Here is a 24,109-nt window from a genome sequence, read left to right as displayed (position 1 = left end):
ACGCTTTGCCTGGCGCCAGTGATTATTCTAACCCCTGATTAGTGGCCTAATGAATCAAATCAACAACGGCCAGCTCCAGCATCAACTCCACAAAAGCTCTTCAACATCAAATTACAGACGGCTAAAGGTCAGCTACTTTAGTTGCATAATCAGAAGGCAAGCTGCTACAACATAAAAAAATAGAGTTTTTGTAGCCATGAATATGTTGATGTTGAAAGTGTGTGAAAACACACTAGATTCTTGGAAACAAACTCTAGTAAAGCGTCTCTCCTCTCACCCTGCCAAACACTTTCAGCACATTTAAACAGTTAAACTTACTAGAAAAACAAGTGAACACCAACTGTTTTCTCTATGATGAGCACTGCATTTAGATTCACTATTGAACTGTATTGTTGTGTTACTATATTTGTGATTTGAACACATCTTTTAAAAGTGAAGCATTGCTCTTTGGGATTTTTAGCATACAAGCTGTGTATGGATAAGGGAATCTTTTAAGGGCCCAATGTAGTGCAACTTAAGCACACTTAAGTGGAAATAAGTGGGAAACACTGCAGACAATAATATGGTCACATCATAAAGACACTTTAGAAACCGCCTGCCTATCATGGGACGGTGTACTAAATAAATCAGAGCAGGGGTATCACACAGCCAAAACCCATGCTTTGATATGTGTACAAGGGTGCTGATGATGCAGGACGATCATCATGACAAGTTACCCGTCATGATGTGAATTAAAATGCAACAATTAATCATTTTTTTATTTCCCTTGGTCCGGACCAAAGTAACAGATATCACAAGTAAGAAATCACGGACTAAATTATTATCAAATCGTCAAATATTCGCTTCACTTCATGACCAATCAGATAAAATTCCGGTTGATGGATTATCCCTCATTTAATGTCGGCTAATCCCTCTGATCCCTTCATGCCATCCATTGTTAACTGCGCCTCAACACACAGACACACATACATTGAAACAGGCTTGGAGATAAACACATTTAGAAGCGAACACATACTGAGACAATGACAGACAGTCTCACAATAAAGCCAATAAATCATCATCACTAAAGACTTCAGTTGCTCCGTAATTCACTCTATTGATACTCAAAAGGCTCAAAGGAATACAGACCTTTAAAACAAACAATCTCCTTTGTAATGTTTATGGTGAAGACATAGGTTGGCCCTGAGGTGCAAAATAAAACATTAGCATAATAGCAACGATAACACAATTTCAGACTAGAAAACAAAAAAATATTACATTAAATTAACACACACAAACAAAAAAGAAAACACACAAAACACAAACCAAAAGTAGAAAGTAGGGACTCACTGTGTATGTATGCACCATTATTATCCTGCATCATTGGCACTTGGTTCCAGCTGCCCTCCTTCAGGGATTTATCATAAAAATGCACAATTGTTTTCTTTTCTATTCATTTGTGCTGATTTGCAATTCCCTCCACATCAGCTGACCTGCTACACTTACCTTTTGTGACATGGTGTTTGTGCAGCAGGAAGAATACTTTCTAACTCCAGCTCTCACCTCCCTTACTTTTTCATTTCCACCTCTATACGTTACAAGCATCACAAACAAAGTGACAAAAGTGCACCGGACTGATCAGTCGATACCATATTATGTGCAGCAGAGAGTTTCTCTCTTCCTTTCCTGTTTGCAGTGATGTGGCTAACCAAAACCTCACACTATGTGCTACTGGTACCTAACAACCAATCAAAACGGTCATCAGCATCTACGCTGTATGCCAGGGGTCCACTATCAGTTTAGCCCAAGAGCCAGTTTGATCAGTGCTGTTCAAGGAGTCTGACAGTGCAGGTTTCCACAAAATCTATCCACAGAGTGCAAAACAGCTTCTGTGGCAGTTCCTGCTACAGCAGGGCTACGGTCGAAAAGTAAAAAAAAACATCCTGATGTCCTTTCCTAATCCCTTTTCCTCGACCTCGATGGAAAAAGTCATGAGGTCACGGAGAGACGTGAAGGAGAATTCATCATAAGGAAGTAGGAAAAGACAACCGCGGTGCTCAGAGAACCAGACTACGCTTCCAATAAGCTACATATTCATGATGGGTCAGTGGATGTTATTGATGTTATTGATGTCTGCCGTGGTGAAATTACAATCTTCAGAAGATAGGCTGCAAAAATGTTTACATAATAATGTCAATTTAACCGTTCAATTATACAGCTTTTGTTCTTACAGTTTAATTAATGTTTTTTATAGGCCTGTCTTTGCTTTGTTTAACTTGCGTTTATTGTTGTTGATCCCATTTTTTGCTGAACACTGCAAATGTTCCCGTTCCCGCCGTGGGACTAATGAGTAATGTCTTATCTTAAACGTGTACATTACCAAGGTTGATATTAAAATATAAACACTTGGCAAAGAGTGCCAAACAGCTTATTAAAGAACTTTATGTGATAAATATTATGTTAATTGAGCGGTAGGACCATATAAATGTGTACCTCTTACTACTCCTATTTGGACACACGATACAAATAAAGGGACGGCATTAACTCCTTTCCTTTGGTAAAGGATGGTCCGATGTATCCTTTGCTTAAGGAGATAAGAAAGGAAGCATTGGAGCATTTAGGGAATTGGACCAGCTCTTTTCATGCGTGCTACTGAGATACTCACGGGTCATTTTACTCATTCAGGAACCTTCCTAAAGAAGAAAAGACTTCTTCCATCGCAGCGTGTTCCCAGGACCACATTGTGCCATGACGACACACACACACACACACACACACACACACACACACACACACACACACAGACATACAAGGTGAAAATATAACAATACAGTAAAAATCATTATTTCTAAAACTATCTGGATGATGTACTGCATGAATGAGTTAGAAATTGCCAACAGAGCAGCCAGACTCTGTGATGCCTTCACTGCACGCTGCCACAAAGATACTATCTATGGAAATGTCATTCCCATTCTACAGTCACTGCGGCTGCGTTTTTCTAGTCTTGTCATTCGTTTGTGAAATGTTGTTATCTGTTATATTTGTTTCCTCCAGTGTTTACATTGAGGAAAGCGAAGTGGCTGATTTTTGTTCCCTCAAAATCTTTTCTCCATCTCGTCTCTTCCCATTTCCTTTTTGTCTGAATCTGTCAACGTGTGTGTGAGAAAAAAAAAAACTGTGTAAGATCTGAGAGAGAAAATGAAACTGAGGCAGGTGAGAATAAAATGAGAGAGAGAGCGCGAGAGAGAGAGAGAGCGGTGTGTGTGTGTGTGTGTGTGAGAGAGAGTGTTTTGCCGGATGACAGCAGTGGGGAGGCAGTGTGTGTGTGTGTGTGTGTGTTTTGTCATTTATCATTTGGAGAGCTTGCTTGTTAGAGCACACGCATCTTAATAGTCACTCTGAACCGAGATGAGAGGAGGCATTTTATTACCCCGTCAAGACTGCAAGCACATACAGTATAATGTGAGAGGGTGCAGACATACACGTACAGTGCTAGCTAAACATTTAGAATACACACACACACACACATACTGGCATGTTACAAACACATGCTCCAGTGGACAAACAACAAAACAGGATATTCAGAATATGCACCTCTGTATGAATCTTTGCAAATGTGTCTCAAACTACAAGCAATCACACGACTGTGGAACCGCAGCCACACATTAAAACTATAACGTTAATTTCATGTATCCCTCGGTGGCTGTTGCACATTTTTAAGCATCAGCCAGCAGCCAATTCTGGGCACTACAAAGGCCTAGAATTGGCCCAGTGGAAGCATAGCAGCAAAAGGAGGAATATCTGGTTCTCTGCTAAAAATGGGATTTAAATAATATGGGAATTAAAGAATACAGTATTTAATTTGTTTTCCCATTGGTGACAGCTTTGAGTCTGGCCATTAGTGTCCATACGAGTACGGTCATAGAAGAAGGAAATAGCATGTGCACATACCAGGCAGCCAACGTGCCTTTAACTTGCATTCATTCTGGTCTCGCACATACTGGACATGATATGATACATGGCGCTCATACAACATACAGCATCCTACGCATAATCAGCAAGTGTAGTCACCGGGGTTTAATGATCATTTTTGTTCTGTGCTGCATCTGTCGGCCTTTAGACATTCTTCATCGTCCACAGACGCAAACCAAACAATCGACTTCACTCACGCAGCGAGCGGCCTCTTTGAACGAGCCCTGAAGGTGTCCTCTCTAGCCTCGTATCACATTTCCTGGATCCACACGGTGTTGGCGAAGATCTAATTCTGCCTTCTGCCACACACATCACCGGGTCTGCTGGGACAGTCGATACCGTATCACCGTGTGCAACAACACAGTGGCCCGTACAGAGAGGCGGTCGAGGACGTCTCGTTTCACCTTTTGAAAAGGAGTTCCAGCTCATATTTCACTGGATGGAAGCACAGACGTCGCTTCTTTATATTCAGGTTCTAAATGAAGAGAATGGAGAATGTTGTTGAGGAGATTATGTTTCGGAAAGAAGGAAGACTCGATAACCAAAATCCAAATAGATGGAAATGACATACTAATTGGTTGGCTAGTAAAAAAGGAAATGATGCTGCAACACGTGGATGGAAACATGCACGCAGCAAAATGGTTCTGTGGAAGGAAGTGAATGGCGCCGAGGAGAGGAAGCAGGGCCGTTTTAATGAAGTTATGGCAGACATTATGTTGTCGAGGGCCCTTCTGCATCCGCGGCCATGGCTGCGCAGGCTTCCTCGCCGTGTGGGAGTGCACAGCAATGGGTTTCTTATAGGTGAACGACCTTGTTTATTGGCTTATTTATTTTTCTCAGAAACACAGGTGAAATACACTCTGGCTCAGGGGGGAAAACTCCAGCGGCCGACTTTATGGGTAAGGGAAGCAACCCGGGCCTCAGATTCCAAACTAGAAGGACCCCTGACAGCTATGGATTTATGATGATGGTTATATATAAAAAGTAGAGCATTAGCTATTCTAACTCACTGGATCCCGAAATAACTTACAAAAGGCCCCCAAAGCAAACCCAACTGTATACTACTTACTTACTGTGTTCTTCTATTTCAGAGGGAACGTTGTAGTATTGCATTTACTTGACAGATTCATGTTAAGTTGCAGATTCAGAATTGACTCAAAAAAAAAAAAAATATGATGCATTATTTTTGTGAAAAGTAAAGCAAGGCAGAGTTTGCCACGTACCTCTAAATCTGTCCCTGAAAATCACACCGAAGTTGCTGTTTCTCACAGTCAGAAACATCGGTGGAATACACTTCGGAGGTAATTTCCAAATAGGCTTATTATTAGTAGCTTGTTTTTAACATAACCCAAGCAGTTATAAAGTAAACTTTTGATTTAATTGAGGTTAGTATCAAGTCTTACACAGGGGAAACACATTCAGCTTCCCATCAATATATGCAGCATCTTAAACCTAAGCAGCTATTGAAACTCTGTATTAAATATGTAGGATGAAGGTCATAAAACATGCTGTGCCACAAACTCCACGTTCACTGAGAATCGGGAAGGTGAAGGTCTATGGAGTGAAAGTCCTCCCTGGATTCAACCCGGCTTTAAAAAAAAAGGTTCAAAGCTCATTTTCGGAATGAAAACCAGAGGAAGAGTGGTATGCAAAATGTCCACATGTATGTTTAAGTGCTTAACAGCAGAAGAAATGTGTTTTTAATAGTTTCTTTTCGTTGCTCAGCCCACCTCCAGCGTATGTGTCTTGGAACGTTGTGTTGTCTCCACGGATCTGATATCAACCCTCCATCCAACTCCTGTTCAGTGCTGATAATAAACAGTTAATAAACTGTTTATTACAGTTAATAAACTGTTTATTAACTGTAATGTAATTACCGAACTTCAAATTGTAATCCTTTTCACTACTCGTTACCTGTTGTGGAGGAAGTATTATATTAGTGTATTAGTATGGTGCTCAGTTACTAAATTAAAGTAAACGTCTTGAATTGAAGAAAAAAACGTGACTTAAGTTAAAGTGTGTCGGTATAATAAAGAAAATGGACTTAAAAGTGCTCAGAGCAGGAACAATGCTACATTTTGTGCAGGTTGGAACCATAAAACATGCATCACTTTTGCACAAAAAATGATCAAAGGTTTTTGTATGTTTTGTGTGCATACGTGTTTTTAAACCTCCTTTTCTTTCGCCTTATGTTTTGATGTTTTTAATGGTTTTATGTGAAGCACTTTGAATTGCCTCGTTGTCGAAATGTGCTATACAAATAAACTTGCCTTGCCTTGCAAATCCTCATTTTTAAAAGGACTTAGGGGACTGAGTGTTTAGGATTTAGGGGGATTTATTGGCAGAAATGGGAAATAATATTCATAACTATGTTTTCATTAGTGAATTATCACCTCAAGCTAAAGCATGGTTGTGCTTTCGTTAGCTTAGAACGGCCCGTCATATGCAAATAAGTAGCAGTGCTCCTCGTATGTCCGGGACAGGAAACGCAGACACACGTCACCGTGAAGTGATGACAACCTCCGCCTGTTCGACCATAAAGGGGTGTTCGGGCTGCTCTGCTTTACTTGTGGCCACCTGGACGAGAATAAGGAACTCCAAAATGGACTATTTGTCTGCAGTAGCACTACGGTAGAGCACGCCATGGAGAATAACCATTTGTAGGTAATCGACAAAGTATTTCTTTCCGTTCAGTCATTTCGTTCATGTCTTGCCTGATGAGGACGGCTCAGGTACATCCTGCTCTGAGTCCAACATAGTTCTGTACAATGTAAGAAGACAGTTAATTCTAAATGAGAAAGCCCCTGTAGAGCATCCAATTAAAACGAGGCCTGGAAAATATAGTGTTTAGCCTCCCACTGAGCTGCATGCTTGTGTGTGTGTGTGTGTGTGTGAGCGCTCAAGCATCCACATGTCGTGTGTGTGTAGGAAGAAGTGATTAATAGGAATAATAAATAATAGGGTTCAGGCTTGAGAATAATTCACACACAAAGACACATACACCGACGTCTGAGCGTACACCAGCTACAAAGGCGGAAATTGCTTATTAAAAACTCACAGATGAAAACCGAACGCGTTAAAGCTCGTGTCATCATCCAAAGAAGACTGGATGCAGCAGCACCTACTTGGTATTTGAGGCTGGTCACACGTCACATAAATCACAGGTACGGTTTCCTTAACAGGGCAGTGATGAAACACAAGGGAACAAAAAAGAGGGCAGTATAGTAATCAGATAACTATACATCAATATGAAGACAGAAATACTTTCTTATTTTTCTCTATTTTTGTATTGAAAGACCCCAAAAATCAATTTACCAACCTCCTACAATCTCATAAAAAAAGATTCTATGCAGCTAATTTGCAACAGCAAATACTTTTTAACGACGTTAACATAATGCTGCCAGATTACTTTTTTCTACATAATGAGGATAAACTGATAGCGTATCCGGCAAAACAAATCAGTGAAATGTTCACTGCCAATGTATTTATCTACAATATATATATATATATATACACACATACATACAGCAGCTCATCTGGTAAAGCACATGCACCATTTATCAAGTATGTGTGCTTACTGTATGTCATCCTCTCTCCACCCTGCGTTTCCTGTCACTCTCACATCTCTATCCAATTAAGCAGAAAGAAAAATTGGATCTGTGCTCAAATTATTATTTTCATTATCAAATGAATTGTTTTGTCCATGAAATAAAACAGTTAGTGTAAAGTGTCATATATTTAAATTGCATGTTCTGCCCAACCAGCAGTCCAATGCAGTTTATAGTTATAGAATATAAAGAATACGAGCAAATATTGACATTTGAGGAGCTAGAACCAATGGAGTTTTGGCATTTTGCTTAAAAAAACAAAACAAATTGAAACTATCAATTATTTAAAATAATGCATTTTCAGAAGAATGACTGATTGACCAACTACTATTTTTTTTTTTATAAACAGCTGATTTGCATATCACACATGCCAGGTCTCTCACACACACACACACACACACACACACACACACACACACACACACACACACACACACACACACACACACACACACACACAGCCAGGATATAAACTGTGGATGCTAGCCACTCATACAGGGAGCACCTGTCAGCTGGTGTTCTGGGACAGCCAAGGGCTTGTTTGTTTGTTTCTCTCTCTCGCTCTCTCTCTCTTTTTCTGTGTGTGTGTGTGTGTGTGCGTGTGTGTGCCCATCCAAGGTCCCTCTCTTTTCCCACAACACCCCCTCACCTCTCCACCTGCCGTCCCTTCCTTCTCTCCACCCCGCCTCTCTGTCCGTCTCACTTCATACACCAACCACCATACCACCCCCTCCATTAGATCTCCCTCTCTCTTTCTCTGCACCTGTGACTGAACAACAGATCCGCTCAGTCTTTTCTCTGCCTTCCTGCTCATTACAGACCCCCAGGCAGCCACTCCATCACAGAGAGAAGGCAGAGATAAGCTACAAGAGTACACCTGTGTCTGGTGTGAATGCCAAATCCGGAGTCAGTGACAGACAATTCCAGACCAAATAATGGAATCAGCGAACCTCGGCTTCAGACAAATATACCTGACAGCTGTATCTCCCACTCCCAATTCTAAAGCGTGTTACAAACCTCATTATCAAATGAGAAAAGCAACAAGTTAAAAAAAAGAAAGAAAGAAGAGAAACATGTTGACACTGCCACAATGGCGCTGACGAGGGATTGAGTTTATAAAAAAGCTAATTTACTAATGGAACAGGTGGAAGAAAATAAGAAACATATTGTCATTGCATCAGCAGAATGCGGCTGAGTGTTATCAGACATAAGGGAGATGAATCTGTTACATCAACAACCACCTGCAGCAATAACAGGCAGGATACGATTTCCCAATTAATGATGCGAAGAAAGGAAGAAAAAAAAGGACATAGTGTGAAAAGAAATCAATATATGATCAAACGCGTGTGTCAAATCAAATCTGGCTCATTTGCAAGGCCTTAGTAGGCGTTTAGGTCAACAACATCAGCGGCTCCTGACTCAGTCCGAGCTCTCCGACAAGTCACGACAAGACAACACACCTGTGTGAAGGGGGACAGCTGCAGTCACAAAATAGCAATTGTAAAAACTGTAACAGCGTTTTATTTATTTGCTTTTACTCATTAAGCATCAGAGCAAACGTAGAAATCTGTGAGAGGCCATTTGTGTTTGTGTACTTGCACCATGTCGACACAATACAGCAGCTTTTCTTCCGGCCTCATTGGTATCAGGATCAGTCGAACAAAAACAGCAGGAATTAGTTCCTCTTTCCCGAGCTCTATTATCTGCGTATTCATGACAGGGAGCTGTGGCGTGTGTGCGTGTGTGTGCGTGTGTGTGTGCGTGTGTGTGTGTGTGTGTGTCCACTATGTAATTATAGATTTAGTAAACCAGAGGCTTAGTGTGACTCAATCAACCTCTGATTTGTTGGGTTGACGGATAGTGATGATAATGAGGTGTGTGTGTGTTCATGTGTGTGTTCATGAGTGTGTGTGTGTGTGTGTGTGTGTGTGCGCAGAGGAACATGTCTATGATTGAGGGATTGCCTCCACGAGGCTCTCACTGTGGCAGCGGCTGAGCCAGAGACTATAGTAACAATTACTTTATAATCGATTAATCTAACGACAAATTCATTGATTATTCTAAAGATTTTTTGTTTAATTTGCGACTAATTTAACAATTAATTTACCCCAAATAAATATTAAAACTTTGAGTCTGATTCGTATTTCAATATTTTATTCAATCATCTTCTCTTAAGCACAAACAAATGTACACATCATTGAATTACTCAACCCTTTTCTTGAACTGGAGAATCACTATTCTTACTTTAGTAATTGAATTAAAGCTTAAAATGGTTACATGGATTGATTTCATACCTGGAGTAATATCAGTTATGATAATCAAAACGTATTTCTGCATCAGTGTGGGGCAAGCTAAATAATTGTAAGGATTGAAAACCATTGTCTCACTCATACGTGACCAGGCCCGACTTCAATGTATGTTTTCAAGCAAACACTGAAACACAGAATAAATAAGTTTGGAAGAAAAACTGCCGACCACGATGAAACATCGACACTTTCTACACAGGAAGCCTGCAAACATCTGCAGCTCTAAGCATCTTAATTAATGTATTTCAACAAAAAATTAAAGCACAAAAGCAAATATGTGTAGCGCTCTGGGTGTGTACGTGTGCTGCTGTGTGTGCGTCTGCATGAATCTCTGCTAATAGCCCCGCTGTGATTCTATAAGGTTGAAATAGCACAGTGTAAATCGTTGACATTAAATCCATTTTATGTTGCCGGCTGACACGGGAAAAACTAAACTGCGGCTACACTTGCTCTCCCGCTAATTGGAATTAGACTGAAGATGCATTTATTTACTGAATATAAAATAGTACGCTCCAGCTTCGAGTCCGATCAAGGTCTCATCTCCGCTTTTCATTACACTAATCAATGATCTGCAAATCCTCCGTTATCGGACATACAGTGTGCACGGGCCATAACAGCAAATACAACGAGCCGACAAGGAAAAGGTGATTAAGCAAGATATAAAGTTATTAAAATAGAAAAGTCACATTTCAAGCTCATTCATGCACTTCAAAAACTGGTGTAATGAGTCTACGGCACAGAACAGAAGCAGGATAACAACATGTTATCCCATACAAGCTGTGGACTGTCCTGCTTTAATGATCAGTTTCACCACAGAAAGGAGCGGAGAAGTCTGCAAACATCTGCTTCACCTGCCGTTTCTGTTTTGACAAGACCACGCCCCAAAACATCTGCAGACTGCTGGCTAGTTAGCGTCGCGTTGGCCGGGGACAGACTGGCGGAACTAAAATCCTCTCCTGAAATCGGGAATCACCTCGAGTCACGACAGCTCGGTAAACTGCAGCAGGTGCACATAATATATACTCATCACAGTTTGTGTGACTGTTGTGACTCCAGACAGCTACTGTCGCTTTCATCTACGTTACTACCCGATGACATTAATACTCACCGAGGCCGGGCGGGTTCTCCGGGCACGGCGGCAGCAGTTTGGGAGAAGGCGTCTGATTGGTCTCGGGCTGCACACTCGGCACCAGCTGCTCCCCTGTGGCCAGGTAGCTGGCTAGCGTCGCGTTGGGCCTGGAGAGGTTGTAATAGAAGTAGTGGTGCCCGCTCCCTGCCGCCCCGCTGACGTTAGTCCTGGATCCGTTACGGCCGTTGTTGAAGCGGCTGAAGAGGTCGAAGCGCTGCGAGTAGACATCGAAGTACAGGATCATCATGATGAGGAAGTGGAGCAGGCAGAGCAGCAGCACGCCTTTACAGATGCGCTCCAGAGTCCGGCCCAACATCAGCCGGGTCATGGCCGAGGAAGATGACCGCCAGCCTCGACAACGCTGGCGCGGCGCGGCTACAGACATGAGCTCATCCCGACGGCTGCTATTAGATCTCTGATAAGGACATGTGGTGAGCTGATACCCGACTATCTGACTTCCGCAGGGATCGTGGGGTCACTCATGAGGATAGGGAGGCCACGCAGTCGGCTACACCTAAAGTCTGAGTCGCCAGCTTGTTTCTGGTGCGTCCCCAGATTCCCAGCATGACAAACGTATTAAAATGTTGTAATCAGCCTCAATCCCTGAGCGAGATAGTCCAGGAACTCAGTCACAAACTGGCTGAACTGCAGATATAGCCAATAAGTACTAATCTAAGACATAAGGCCCCGATATCAGATCAATCTTCACTGATATGGACATGTGATCACATGTTAGGTTAGTCACTAACCCAGTGTCAAGAAGCTGCTGCAGCCATGTGGTGTCCAAATGTTAAAAGCCTGTCCAATTAGTCCAACGACGATCAATTAGTCCAACGACTAATGCTTAAAACTTCCAATCGATCGTCGATCGATCCTTCAGACCAGATGTCCTCTTCTTGTGGCATCAGGTCAGTCAGACTCACTCTGTCCTCTTTTACGGACGTCTTAGGCCATGAAAGTCTCAGGCACCTAAAGGAAAATAAAAGAGAAAGAATAAATGAGGAGGAAGCATTTAAATGACGTTAAATACAATTTAATTACACTAATTTATCAAATGTTTAAGTCAAAGGATGGCTGTGAGCTGTTAATGTTTTGACTGCTTACTTAAACCAATGCAGGTGAAGTGCCATTAATCATAGCTGTGCATATTCACTGAATACACTGACTTCGCTGTTAAGAATCTGACCCGACATCGTTGCTCTTCTTCTGGCATTTCATGAGTATTCAGCGTCTTTGTTCTTATTCGATATGCCCGGCTGAAGAGCAGCTAAAAACATTCGGAAGTTCACTCTCGGTAGAAAAGGAAGTATACGTTTGACAGAAACGGAACCAAATGTGAAAGCATCTACAGAAAAGACAAACGAGAAGCTCTGAATGGGGCTTTTTAGCCGAATTGACATACACAGTCAATTTTCCAGTCAAGTGGTTTAAAACGCATTTTATGATGGAAAGAGACGGCAAGAGGGAATACACAATCCAGTGAACACATGAGCGGGGGAGAGAAACGGGGGGGCACTTAGAGCTCTCCCACAGGCAATGCTTATTGTAGCTTTATGGCTTTTCAAATCAATGAGGGAAAATAAGAAGATGAGGTTGAAGTAGATGATAAAAACACTGACACTCTCTCATAAAAACCAACAGAGTCAGAGAGTAAGAAAGAGAGGAGGGGGCGTTGAAATACAGATGCTGGTTCTTGGAAGAGGATGGATAATGAATGCTTTTACCGTGGTACTCAACATCACAGATCTCACCTGGGAAAATCCCTAAAAATGTGGCAAATGTAAGATATTTGCAAAATATTTTGCAAATATTCTATTTCTGGTCATTTTGTTCCCACATATCCGACAGTTCGGCTCAGCCGGTATGTTTGGCAAAATACTGTTGAATGGAATTTGGTATCAAACTTCTAATCTCTTTTGGTACCAACAGAAGTTTGTAGCGCCGAGTATTTGATACCGTCAACTACCAAAAGCTGGCATTAACATTTACTTATTCTGTGATCAGAAAGCTTCTGACTGAAATTTAAAAAAATCGAATTATACTAAGCGCAACCCTTAAAAACTGTCAAATAACATCTCAATCCGATGAGGTAAAATGCAGCATTAACTAGGATCTGTGCTCGACTGGCTGGGTGAGTTTCTATGTTGCTTCTTGAGGCAAAGTGCAGAAAGTTGAAATATATGTTTAGTTACTGACCCGCTGCCTGTCCAAGAAGTTTACTGCCTCTCCGCTGTATCTCTCTTTTGTCTGTGGGAAGCAAAGTTGAGACTGCCAAGACTCTGTGTGTGTGTGTGTGTGTGTGTGTGTGTGTGTGTACAACTTGATGAGATGGATTCCTGCTTACGGGGACGTCGCACACCAGTCGCACCATAATGCTTGTGCAGGTCAGGATATATTTCCCAGCCGTGTTGCCTCTTCGGTACTAAACAGGCCGGCGTTTAATGCATCAGGGGTGAATTCATGACATGTAGCGAGGCAGTCGGACGGATAATCAGTCAGTCAGACAGACAGACAGACAGACAGACAGAGAGGAGCCTTGCCCCATTTTCTGCTTCAACTACAGAGCTCCCGGGACAAGAGGGGGTTGCCCTCGGTGTCCCAACAGGTGTCGAACCATGTGGCCGTGATGGTGCAGCGCGACACTTCTGTTTTGCTCCGGATGACCAGCTGCACAGTACTCATCAGAGATCAATGTCGATGCAACACACCGTCAGTGCTTTTTCTCACATGTGAGGTATGAAAACGAAGCCCAGGAGGATGAAATCCCTCTGCACCTCTGCCTCCTTATTTGTTGACATTTCGCTCAACTGACTTTTCTCAAGTCAACAAGTGCTATCTTGGGATTTCTTTTTTTCCCTTTGGTCTTGAAAAAGGTCAGCAGACCGAAACAAAAAGACAATAAAACAGTGAAATCTCTTGTCTTTCACTTGCTCCCGTCTCCCTTTATTTCCTTTCTCTCTCTGGGACATCTCACTGGGATCGTGTAACTTCACATGTAAATATCACCAACAAAGTCAGGAATGACTCTATGAAGTCTTTGAAGCTTGTAAGACATGGACCAACGAGATGAGACCCATCATGTGGCTTATTCAAGGATCCCTTTTGAACAACAGCAATATGTCTCACAACGGTCCCCTTCATATCATGTCCGCCGATGGAAACCCACACGGAATTGTCATCTCCATTCAGTTTCAAGACCTTTTCTACATGAGCAGGACAACGACTGGACAGTCCAGACTGAACCTAACTGAAATCAAAGAGAGATTATAAACAAAAAACATTATGGAGCGGTGGAAAACTTTGGCTAAAAAAGGTATAATTTAAACCAAACAAGGACACAATACTTGCCTAGTTTCAACAGAGGATAGTCCCAATGTGGTCTATCTCTGACATTCATAAGGATTTGGGTGTTTCCTCGACCACAGAGGGCAGTGGGCTCACTAATCTCTATGTGAAGCTGCAGGAAGGGCAGCCTCCTCCATCACGGAGGTTAACAACCGTGCTGACTCATTGTTCCATGGGTTGGGGATTAATTATAATACTGCAAGGGAGAGACCGTGAAAGAGGATATGGTCAAACTGAGCTAGTGGGATCAAGAGGTGACACCAGGGTTTGCATTCATTACCTATTTAAAAAAAGAGAAGCTATTACAATTAAACAATTAAATGAAATCAATCGATGCACTTCAAAACTTAAATATTGAATTATTGAAGGACTCGTTTCACACTTTTTGGAATCAGTGATCTGCTCTCTTGCCGATAGTTAGACAAGAAGATTGATACTTAAACATCTGTGTGGTAAATGTGAAGCTGAAGCCAGCAGACAGTTAGCCTAGCTTAGCATAAAGACTGGACACAGAGGGAAACAGCTGGCCTTGTTCTGTCCATAGGTTAAAAAAAACCTACCTAAATCTCAATAACCACACATCATCACATGATCATCGCTACCACGCCGTCACTCCTCTGCAGTCCAAATATGGTCACTTACTCACTGATTGCAAAAAAGCAAGATGGCGATGGCCAAACTCGAGGCTACAAACCAATGGGTGACGTCACGACGACTACATCCACACCTTATGGACAGTCTGTTAGTCATTAGTGCTGAAACTGTCAGCTGCTTTTAAGTTTAACGTGACAACTTTCTCCACAGAACATGTTTTCATATAAGAGCTGGGTACAAAATGAAAGAGAAGACTGTTTCAAGCACCGCTTCAACCAGAACTTAAGAAGTTTCTTCACCGAAGAGGGGAAAGACAACTAAACATGAAACTTAACAGAGTGTCATTTCTACTTCCTGTTTGCAAATGTAGGGGGGATATATTTCAATGTTTATGTGCTTTTCTTGTTTTCATGTGTTGCTCTTGATCATCCCACTCCTCCGTTCTTGACGAGCTTGAAGCCAAATGAGCTCTTTGAACTCATCATTTAAATATGGACTGGTGCCCTTATGAGACATTTTCAAATACTGTCCAAATGCAGCCTTCTGGCTTTCCATGAGTACGGCGCTACATTTATCACAACATAAAAACATTCATCCAACGACACAAACACACAGTCAGAGGGGAACCGCTGTGATGCATCTGTAAGTGAGACTTGGAGAACATCACTTTGTTTTACACTTTTGAATTGATATTTTGAAATGCAGCGCCGGGGGGAAACTCTTCACACCTTTTCAGGTTGTGTTGCCATCAGCTGTGACAGGAGGCACAGGGATTGTACATTTCCAAAAAAAAACGCTCTCTTTGCACAGCACTGTATTTGTCATCAGGAAATAAACAGTATGTTCAGGAAGCGCCAGTCAGTGGAGGGAAATATTGTGACTATTGGGGCACAACGGAGTGCACGAGGACAGCAGGAAACATGCTTCACTTGGTAAAACTACTGATTCTATCACCGCATGCATTCATGCAACTTGCCATCTGTAGGCTGAAATGTTATTTTTATGGTTAAGAGGAAATCAAGTAGGCATAAATACGGCGATAAAAACTAATGTTTGAGATCTCTCAAAGCCAGAGGCCGAAGAACTTTAATCTAGATCAGTGTCTTCCAAATGTAAAATCGAAATGTTCTCTTTTTTTGTTTGTCTTCATTTAGTTATTATTATTATTACTTATTATTGATCTGAAAATGGGCTTCTTTTCTTAAAAAAGCTCTTCTGAATGTCAAGTTCATCCTTTAAGGTGCAGCCCTGAAATTTACATTTTAATAACACTGCGGGGCTTAGTTATAGTCCTGTGGTTTCAGGCTTTGTGACCGTCACACAATGACACATGTACAGTAGAGGAATTCCTGCCCGAAGTGGAATTTTACAGCATTTTAGCTCTGAAACGCTACAGAGGAAACACAGCTGTACGATTAACTCAAAGGATATAACTCATGTAGATGATTTGGCGATGAACAATTTAAAATGAAATACGGATCTGCAGTTATTTTGACTGATGTTGTAATTGCAATATGGTTTGTGACATTGTTAATGTTTTTCCATGAAAATGAGAATAATGAAAATATTAAAAAAATAAAAATGATGTGAGTTATAGTGAGATTTTTGCTGGGATCAGTACCAGACAAAGATGTTTCCTTAAGTCTGTAGAACATTATTTAATAATAAAATGGCACACATTTTGCCTTTAACAAATACTGCGAGTCGGCCATATTGAGATTTCGATACGGTTACGATAAACTGTGACAGTGTGTATCTGTTCAAACCCAATCTGTCACAAAGTGCAGTCAGCCAAGTCCAGGCGTTAGGTTGCAGTATATACTCACACCTCAGCGGGCACATGAACATTCGCAGGCTTTAAAAGACCTCTTTAAGACACTGTACTTGTTTAATAATTCCTGTTCTTGTCACATAAATGTAACGGATGCCTCACTTTCAGACTTAACACACTCACACACACACACACACACACACGTATCAAAGAGCACATTCAGATGAAGTGCCAACTAAAGCTCGCAGAACGTCGACAACATCTGTATCTTAAAATTTTAATCGGTTGCCAGACGGGTGGCCAGACTGGTAATTTGTGAGGGTACATAATTCATCGAGTCGAGAGCGAGCATATGCTGGAAGGAGAGATGGTCTGTGGCTGAACTGTGGGCTTTTAATGTGAAGGGACAACTCAATACGTCGCGATGTCTGCCACACACATTAAGGATTTTATCCTTTTATAAATCCCAATGACCACATTTACAGCAATGAACAGGAATCATTCCAGTCTCCTCCGCTGGTCAGATGGTTTCATTTAAAGTTTAGTCAGAGAGCTGCTCGAGAGACTTTTATTCCTCCGCTGTTAACTGCTGCTCAGCTCCACTGGAACACGTGTGGGTTGAGTTCAGCTTTAGATGCAGTATAAGCAGGGCCAAAGGGGTCAAGAGCAAAACTGGGCCATTTTAAGTTCCGCACCTTCAGTCCATGAAGTCCACAGCTGGAGCGCCGATTCAGTGAATGTTAATGTGAGAGGAATCATTAAGTGCATTATATTATAATTGTTTTTATTCTTTCTTTCACTCGTACTGCGTCGCGGTGTGTCTGTGCAGTGACACCTCTCATTCCAAGTAACCTGACTCGTCAAATATTCTCAAGTGCAGCCGTGCGTCACATTCTCCACCACAACAGGAATCAGCAGACTGCGTGTGTGAGATGTGTTTGCATCGTGAGTAGCATTAATATGTGCGAACTGTACGTCTATAATCTGAGTGTTCTTGTTATCAAGAAGACCAAAATGTGCCAAATTCAGAAATGCTCTGTAACATTAACTCAAACGATTACTTTCATTATTGATTTGTGTTTTTATTCAATATAATTGATGATCTAAATAGTTGCCGATTCATCTCAGTCGACGTAGTAACGGTTTCAGGTCTACAACAGAGCGTATGCAATTAGCAACATAATCCATTACAGGCATACAGTGACACACTATATCTATTGCTGCTGCAAGCCTGCACTGCACCATGGGAGCATGAGACCAGTTATGTAAAAGCATATGCATCGGCACTTTGAGTATAGCAACAACCAGGGATTTTTATCGTTCTTTAGTTTCATTTTCTTTAAATTTATGAAATGGCATCTTTATGCAAAAGCCATCAATGACTTTTACTGCAGTTAAGTATTTTTGGTTGATTCCAGATGAAGTCTGATGTTGCGTAATCATAATGAACAACTCTTCTGGTTTTCTTCCAACGCATTCTATTGTTTCTTTACAATCTCCACCTGTTCTCTCAGCTGTTCTCACACCTCGAACTGTGTCAGGCCCGCCTTCCTCCCAGGTGAGTCTCAGCCAGGTGACATATCGCTTCACGGGCTCCACATCGACCATCCAATGCAGAATTAACCTTCACAAAACGATGACCGTTTAACAATTTATGCAAGGAGGTTTTAGTGTGAGGTACAGAGCAGCCACCCTGGAGCTGTTGTTAGTAGATCGGTGTCATGCTCAAGGGCACACAAAACAACCGCGCTCCCCCGCTGATGCACATGGCAGAAGATCAAAGAGGGATGAAATGATGGCGGCTGAGCATTAGGATCGAGAGAAAAGCTGTGAATCAGGTGTAGATGCAAAAAAAAAAAAAACAGAAACGTCAATCTTTGACTGCAGAGGGATGAATTGAAGATGGGCCGTTTGAATGTTAAGTAATACAGTTGTACTGCCTGAGGTCGACTACTCCACATAATATTTTTCTATCTATTTAGTATCAGAGAGCTCGTCAAATGAACGAAGATTATGAGACTGAACACGGGCCTTGATTTTCCTGTCAGTAACGTCATCATTGATCATTTGTAATAAGGTTTAATGCAAGAGCAGAAGGCCTCTCTTTCCCAGCAGCACTGAGAGATGCTTCTCACACACACACACACACACACACACACACACACACACACACACACACACACACACACACACACACACACACACACACACACACACACACACACACACACACACACACACACACAGTCTCTATCTCAGTGTGTTTCTTTCGCAGAACTTTAGCATATGTCCCCAGTGGAGCCCTCAGGCTACCTTGTTTTGTTTATTTATATACTCATCTTTACCAACTGATGTGGAAGACAACAGAGAACACTCCCACTTCCATCCTTGTGTAGAGATTTACTTTGTCTGTACAGCTTTGACAGCTGCTTACTGCTGACCACTTGTATTATCTTTCTTCAGCTATTAATGCGGCTTTAATACATATTTTCATGCTAATGGCGGATCGTATCAGTACTTGTATGTGAACGGTGTCACTAGTGATGAAGTTTTAAGCCCGACAGCATTATGGCATTATGTTTCTGTGTAAACCGTACTTCTGTGGATCCTCTCCATTCTCTTTAATGCAATTATCAATCATTTTAAAATGTGGCTAGTTAGCGACTAGCTGGTGAACATAGTGGAGCATTAAGCAGCATAGAGACAGATGTATTCCTCAGGAGTTGGTGGAGATTAAGACAGAGCTAAAAGAGAGTGAATAGGTGATACTTAAAAGGTGATATAATAAGATGGGGTTGTTAAATTGTTAATGCAGGTTTTAAACAATGTGAATGTAATATGACTTCATATTTGACTGCAACAAAGCAGCTAGAGATTAAAAAAAAAAAGACTGCAAAGTTAGTCGATAGTCTTGGTGTAAAGGCAATTATTTTAGCTGGATGAAGATCACAGCCGGAGCATCTCTCTCTCTCTCTCTCTCTCTCTCTCTCTCTCTCTCTCTCTCTCTCTCTCTCTCTCCTCTCTCACTCTCTCTCTCTCTCTCTGTCTCTCTCTCTCTCTCCTCTCCTCCTCTCTCCTCCCTCCTCTCCTCTCTCCTCTCTCCTCTCTCTCTCTCTCTCCTCTCTCTCTCTCTCCTCTCTCCTACAACCTACAACCCAGCCGTCCCGGTCTTATCAAAAATGCATTAGCCACGCTACACTTGATAGCGTGGCGCCTCGGAGCTCTCTCATGGCTCCAGCACATCTCGCTGTGGGCGAGTTCATCCCCCACAAACCGACCGGTGCACAGCGGGACGAACATAAGTCATCCTTCAACACTGTCCACTAATGCATTAGGAAAAGTAGCTACGTCTACATTGACTGTGCACAAAAAAAGAGGTCACTTGTCTCTGTATATACAATTTTAAAATTCAGTCGGAGGTATTGCAGGTAATCTTAAGTCGACAAAAAAAAAAAATTTTTTTAACACTACGAATCAATTTACACAGAAAAACACAGTGCAGATTTATTTCCCCGACTGAGTGATATCATAATAAAATGGAGAGGGGGGGGGGGGGGGGGGGGGGGGGGAGACAAAGACAGAGCACACTACACACTGTCATTACGGAGGATCTGGGTCACGTCACTAAGAAGCAGGGCATGATGGTAACGATAAGACATACTGTGCAGGAGTTAAGAAAATTACCTCCCGTCACATTGTACCTTTGTCTGTCTCAGCCAAGATTATAACATAATACAATCTTGCTCACAAATTGTCACATCTTCAAAATAGAGCTGCAACAATTAGTCGTCATTTAATCAATTAGTTGATCAAGAACAAAATGTACCAGAAACTATTCTGATGAGTTCAGCTGGATTTTTAAGCAAAAATAGAAGAAAACACTGGTTTGATCTTCTCAAATGTAAATATTTGGTGTTTTTTGGTGTGCTGTGAATATAGACTATAGATTCTGATTAGTGCTAAATAAAAGATATTTCATGATGCAACTTTGACAAAATGCTCAATCAAATTAAGAAAATACTGGAGCGGATTCAGACTACCTGAAACTGAAATTGATTGGCTGTTTAATATGTGTAAAAATGTAAAAATAAATAAGAACTCAGTGAATCATCATTGTGTTATGCCCAGGAAAGCCCACTATCACGTGTATGAGAGGACCAGTATGTCACCGAGTCACCGAGTCTGCGAGCATCGATGGAGCGAGCGAGCGAGCCTCAGTCTCGACGTTGTGGAGACGCGTGATGGTGCGTCATGAATGAATCAGCCGCTCCGCTCCACCACAACGCTGAACCGTTCAGCGTTCATTAACTGACCGGATTCAGCAGTTTACTTACATTATTCCCTCATCTTTACAGAAGAAAAATGTCAGTGGGAGCCTGCGAGTGATAAAAGACGCAAACAAAAAGGAAATAAATGATGTTGATAGGGCTGAAGTGATACGTAACAGTGAGTGAAAAGACACCTGTTTACACCTACAGCTGTTCTATGGATTATATGTGGCATTTAACATCAATTAATCTATAACATAATTACTGAATAAGACCTCTGTTCAGAGTGGTGTCAAGTAATGATAATCATGGGGAACTTTAGTGTTGTAGTACTGAAGATCGGTCTTGGTCTCGCACTAGTCCAATCTCCATCTTGGCTCAGTCTAATCCCCTCAAAGTCTCGGCCTTGTCTCTGTTCTTGGTCAGGACTTGGTGTCGGTTTGCGTGGTCTCTATTACAACACGGCTACAAAGATGAAAAGGTCAACAGTAGCCTGAAAATGTGTCTGAACGGCCATTTCCTCTTAATTACATTACTCTGCTTGGCATCATGTTTTGGGAGGCCAGTTTATTTTTGCAATAAAGTAGTAAAGTAAACAAGACAACAGTTTTGATTTTTCAATTGATAACTTAGGTCATCAATCATGCAAATTGCCAAACACTGACTTGTTTTATATCATTATGAAATGAATAACTTTGGGTTTTGGACTGTTGGTTGGACGACATGAGCCACATTCTTCACTATTTTGTGCCCTGTTACTCCCTTTTACTATAATATAATATATATATATATATTGTATTTTTTTGACTGCATCTGGAAAATAGCCAATATATTATAATATATAATACATTGACCCATTGTAGCCTTGTAGTCCTACACCCAACCATATAAATCTGTACTGAGCAAGAGCTAGTAGCTGCTAGCCTCAGACTGCGTTTTAAATGTTATATTCTCTTGTTTATCTGCTGGATTGCTTTATGGCACAAAGTTGAGTTCTGATGAGAGACAAGTGAACAACTGAAAGTCAGATTAAAAAAAAAAGAAAAAACACTTTCTCCGTGTTAATCTGCTTCAGCGAAGCCACAGAAGAAAAGCCCAAAGTGGAGCCTGCAGCAGACAGTTGCCCCATGATAACCTCTGATTTGTTCTCGATGGGTCCGATAGCTGCAGGCCAAAGGGTAGATCACATGATCCACTGCAGTCAGAGGTGCACGCCTAAATCATGGGTCTGTCCTGCCTGAAGGTAGCACTGAGACGACAGCGTGTTTACATTGAGCCGGGTTTATACTGACAGAGTATTCATGATGCAAACACAATAACCTGTATTTTTTATCAATACTGTAAATATGAACCACAGAGAGAAAGGCAAAGAGCACAGTATTCTATCCATCTATCCACCTATCTATCTGAAATCTCAATTTGAAAGCGTGCAGTTTTCATATCATAATTGAATTAAACAACCATATCCTGTTGAGGTGAGAGTTTTAGCCGCTGGATGTTGATTTCGCCAGCTGCAATAATAACTGTCGCCAGCAAATTTAATCATCTGTAGCTGGTTAACATCCATGAGTTCGGCCATAAACCTCCAAGCTGTTGTCTGTCAAGCATCCCGTAAAACTGTTAAAGAGGACACCTCTAACAACAATGTTGATTGTGACTGTTTGTATTATTAATGTTTGAGCCATGAAGATGACATATTTGTGTACCTTTCCCATAGGCCTGTGAAGTAATTTTATAAGCATGACATAAATTCAGTTTAGAGTCTTTGGGAGTTATTCTCGCGGTCCTGGTGATTTATTTAGCAAACGAAAGGAACAGAGTCAGGAACAATTTTATTTCATGAACAATAAATGCTACGAGCATACCGTGAAGGTGGGAGCATTGGAGCCTGCACATTTTGGTCTGATGAAAAATCAAAAACCTGAATTGTGTCAGTGTTTTTTTCTCAAAACTTGTACTTTCAACGAGCCAAACGATATTGGTCGACGTCGCCACATCTGACCTCTGCTAACTAATTAATTGATTAATTAATGACGGTGTTTCAGCACCATGGACAGCTCTGTTTGTTCTTTGCTGAAAGGAAGCGGAGGACATCGATAGACAGAATACGGCGTCTTCGTTTGGTTTCTTAGCCTGCTTGCTTTTCATCGTTATAAAGAGAGAGAGAGATTCTTGAAAGCCGCAAACAGCTGTTGCTAGCGCCATCGTTCATACATTTGAAATATATTTAGCGCTCTTTAATTGTCTTTCTTATTTGAGTGCTGGCCATTGATCAATTCATGTTTTCTTTAATTTTGAAGCGTTTTTCAGCCTTTCTGAGGCAACGCTAACATGCCGAAGTTAAGCAAGTATAAAGTTCATCATGTGAACCATCTTAGTGTTGCATCTTAGCCTGCATTTGCTAATTAGCACCAAGCACAAAGTACAGCTGATATGTTTGTATACGTTTTGCAGGTATTTGGACAAGTATTGGATAAATGACAATAGACGACGGCGTTAAAAAGTCAGGGGGTCAAAGTTTCTACACTGAACCAAACTTAATAGCCCTCTATCTAATAATTGTTGAGACATCTCACTAAAAAAACTAAAATGTCAACCTCATAATGGCACTAGGGGAAAAGTCAGGTATCCTCAAAGTGTTTCCTTTTATTCTGGATCAAATTTATGGATCGACCGACATTGCCATCCTGCTGCTAGCATGGCTACAATGTCACCACCTGTTAGTCCAGCATCTCACTAAGCCCGTGTTGTGTCTTTGTATTTCCAACAATGGAAACTGCTTTGCTTCAAAAGCACAGTTATGTAAAACTACAGCTGATGAATCATGCGTATGCATGAATGCTCACTAAAGCGATAACTATTCGGTGTTTATTATGTATGGCATAACGATTGAGGGATCAGTCACTTGGGTCGTCTGATTATCGTGTTTGACTAAATTCCCCTAATGAAGCCCGTGGGCTTGTCCATGCGTTTCACTGATGCAACAAAGACATCAACTAACAACAGAACCAAGAGGGAAAGAGGGAAAAGAGCCGAGTGTGAGGAGGCAGAAGAGAAGAGAGTAAAAGCCGAGCTAATCAGAAGAAAACTCCAGCCTTCTGCGCGCTCAACTCTTCTCTACTCAGCTCTGCCCATTC

At 41.5% G+C, this 24,109-nt stretch overlaps 1 protein-coding gene across 1 annotated transcript in view; it reads right to left on the bottom strand.

The window, feature by feature from the left end:
- b4galt2 (UDP-Gal:betaGlcNAc beta 1,4- galactosyltransferase, polypeptide 2) overlaps positions 1–11,379 on the bottom strand; it is a gene marked incomplete at both ends in the record, with an annotated part of 119,957 nt that extends 108,578 nt beyond the window's left edge. The window contains one exon of the mRNA XM_079173333.1: positions 10,974–11,379. Coding sequence (XP_079029459.1) covers positions 10,974–11,379 — 406 coding nt within the window. The remainder of the gene's footprint in view (positions 1–10,973) is intronic.
- Positions 11,380–24,109: the final 12,730 nt, after the last annotated feature.

This window comes from Pholis gunnellus, assembly GCF_910591455.1.
Source record: "Pholis gunnellus genome assembly, chromosome: 14".
NCBI classification, from domain to species: domain Eukaryota; kingdom Metazoa; phylum Chordata; class Actinopteri; order Perciformes; family Pholidae; genus Pholis; species Pholis gunnellus.
This window is presented reverse-complemented; position numbering and strand designations above follow the sequence as displayed.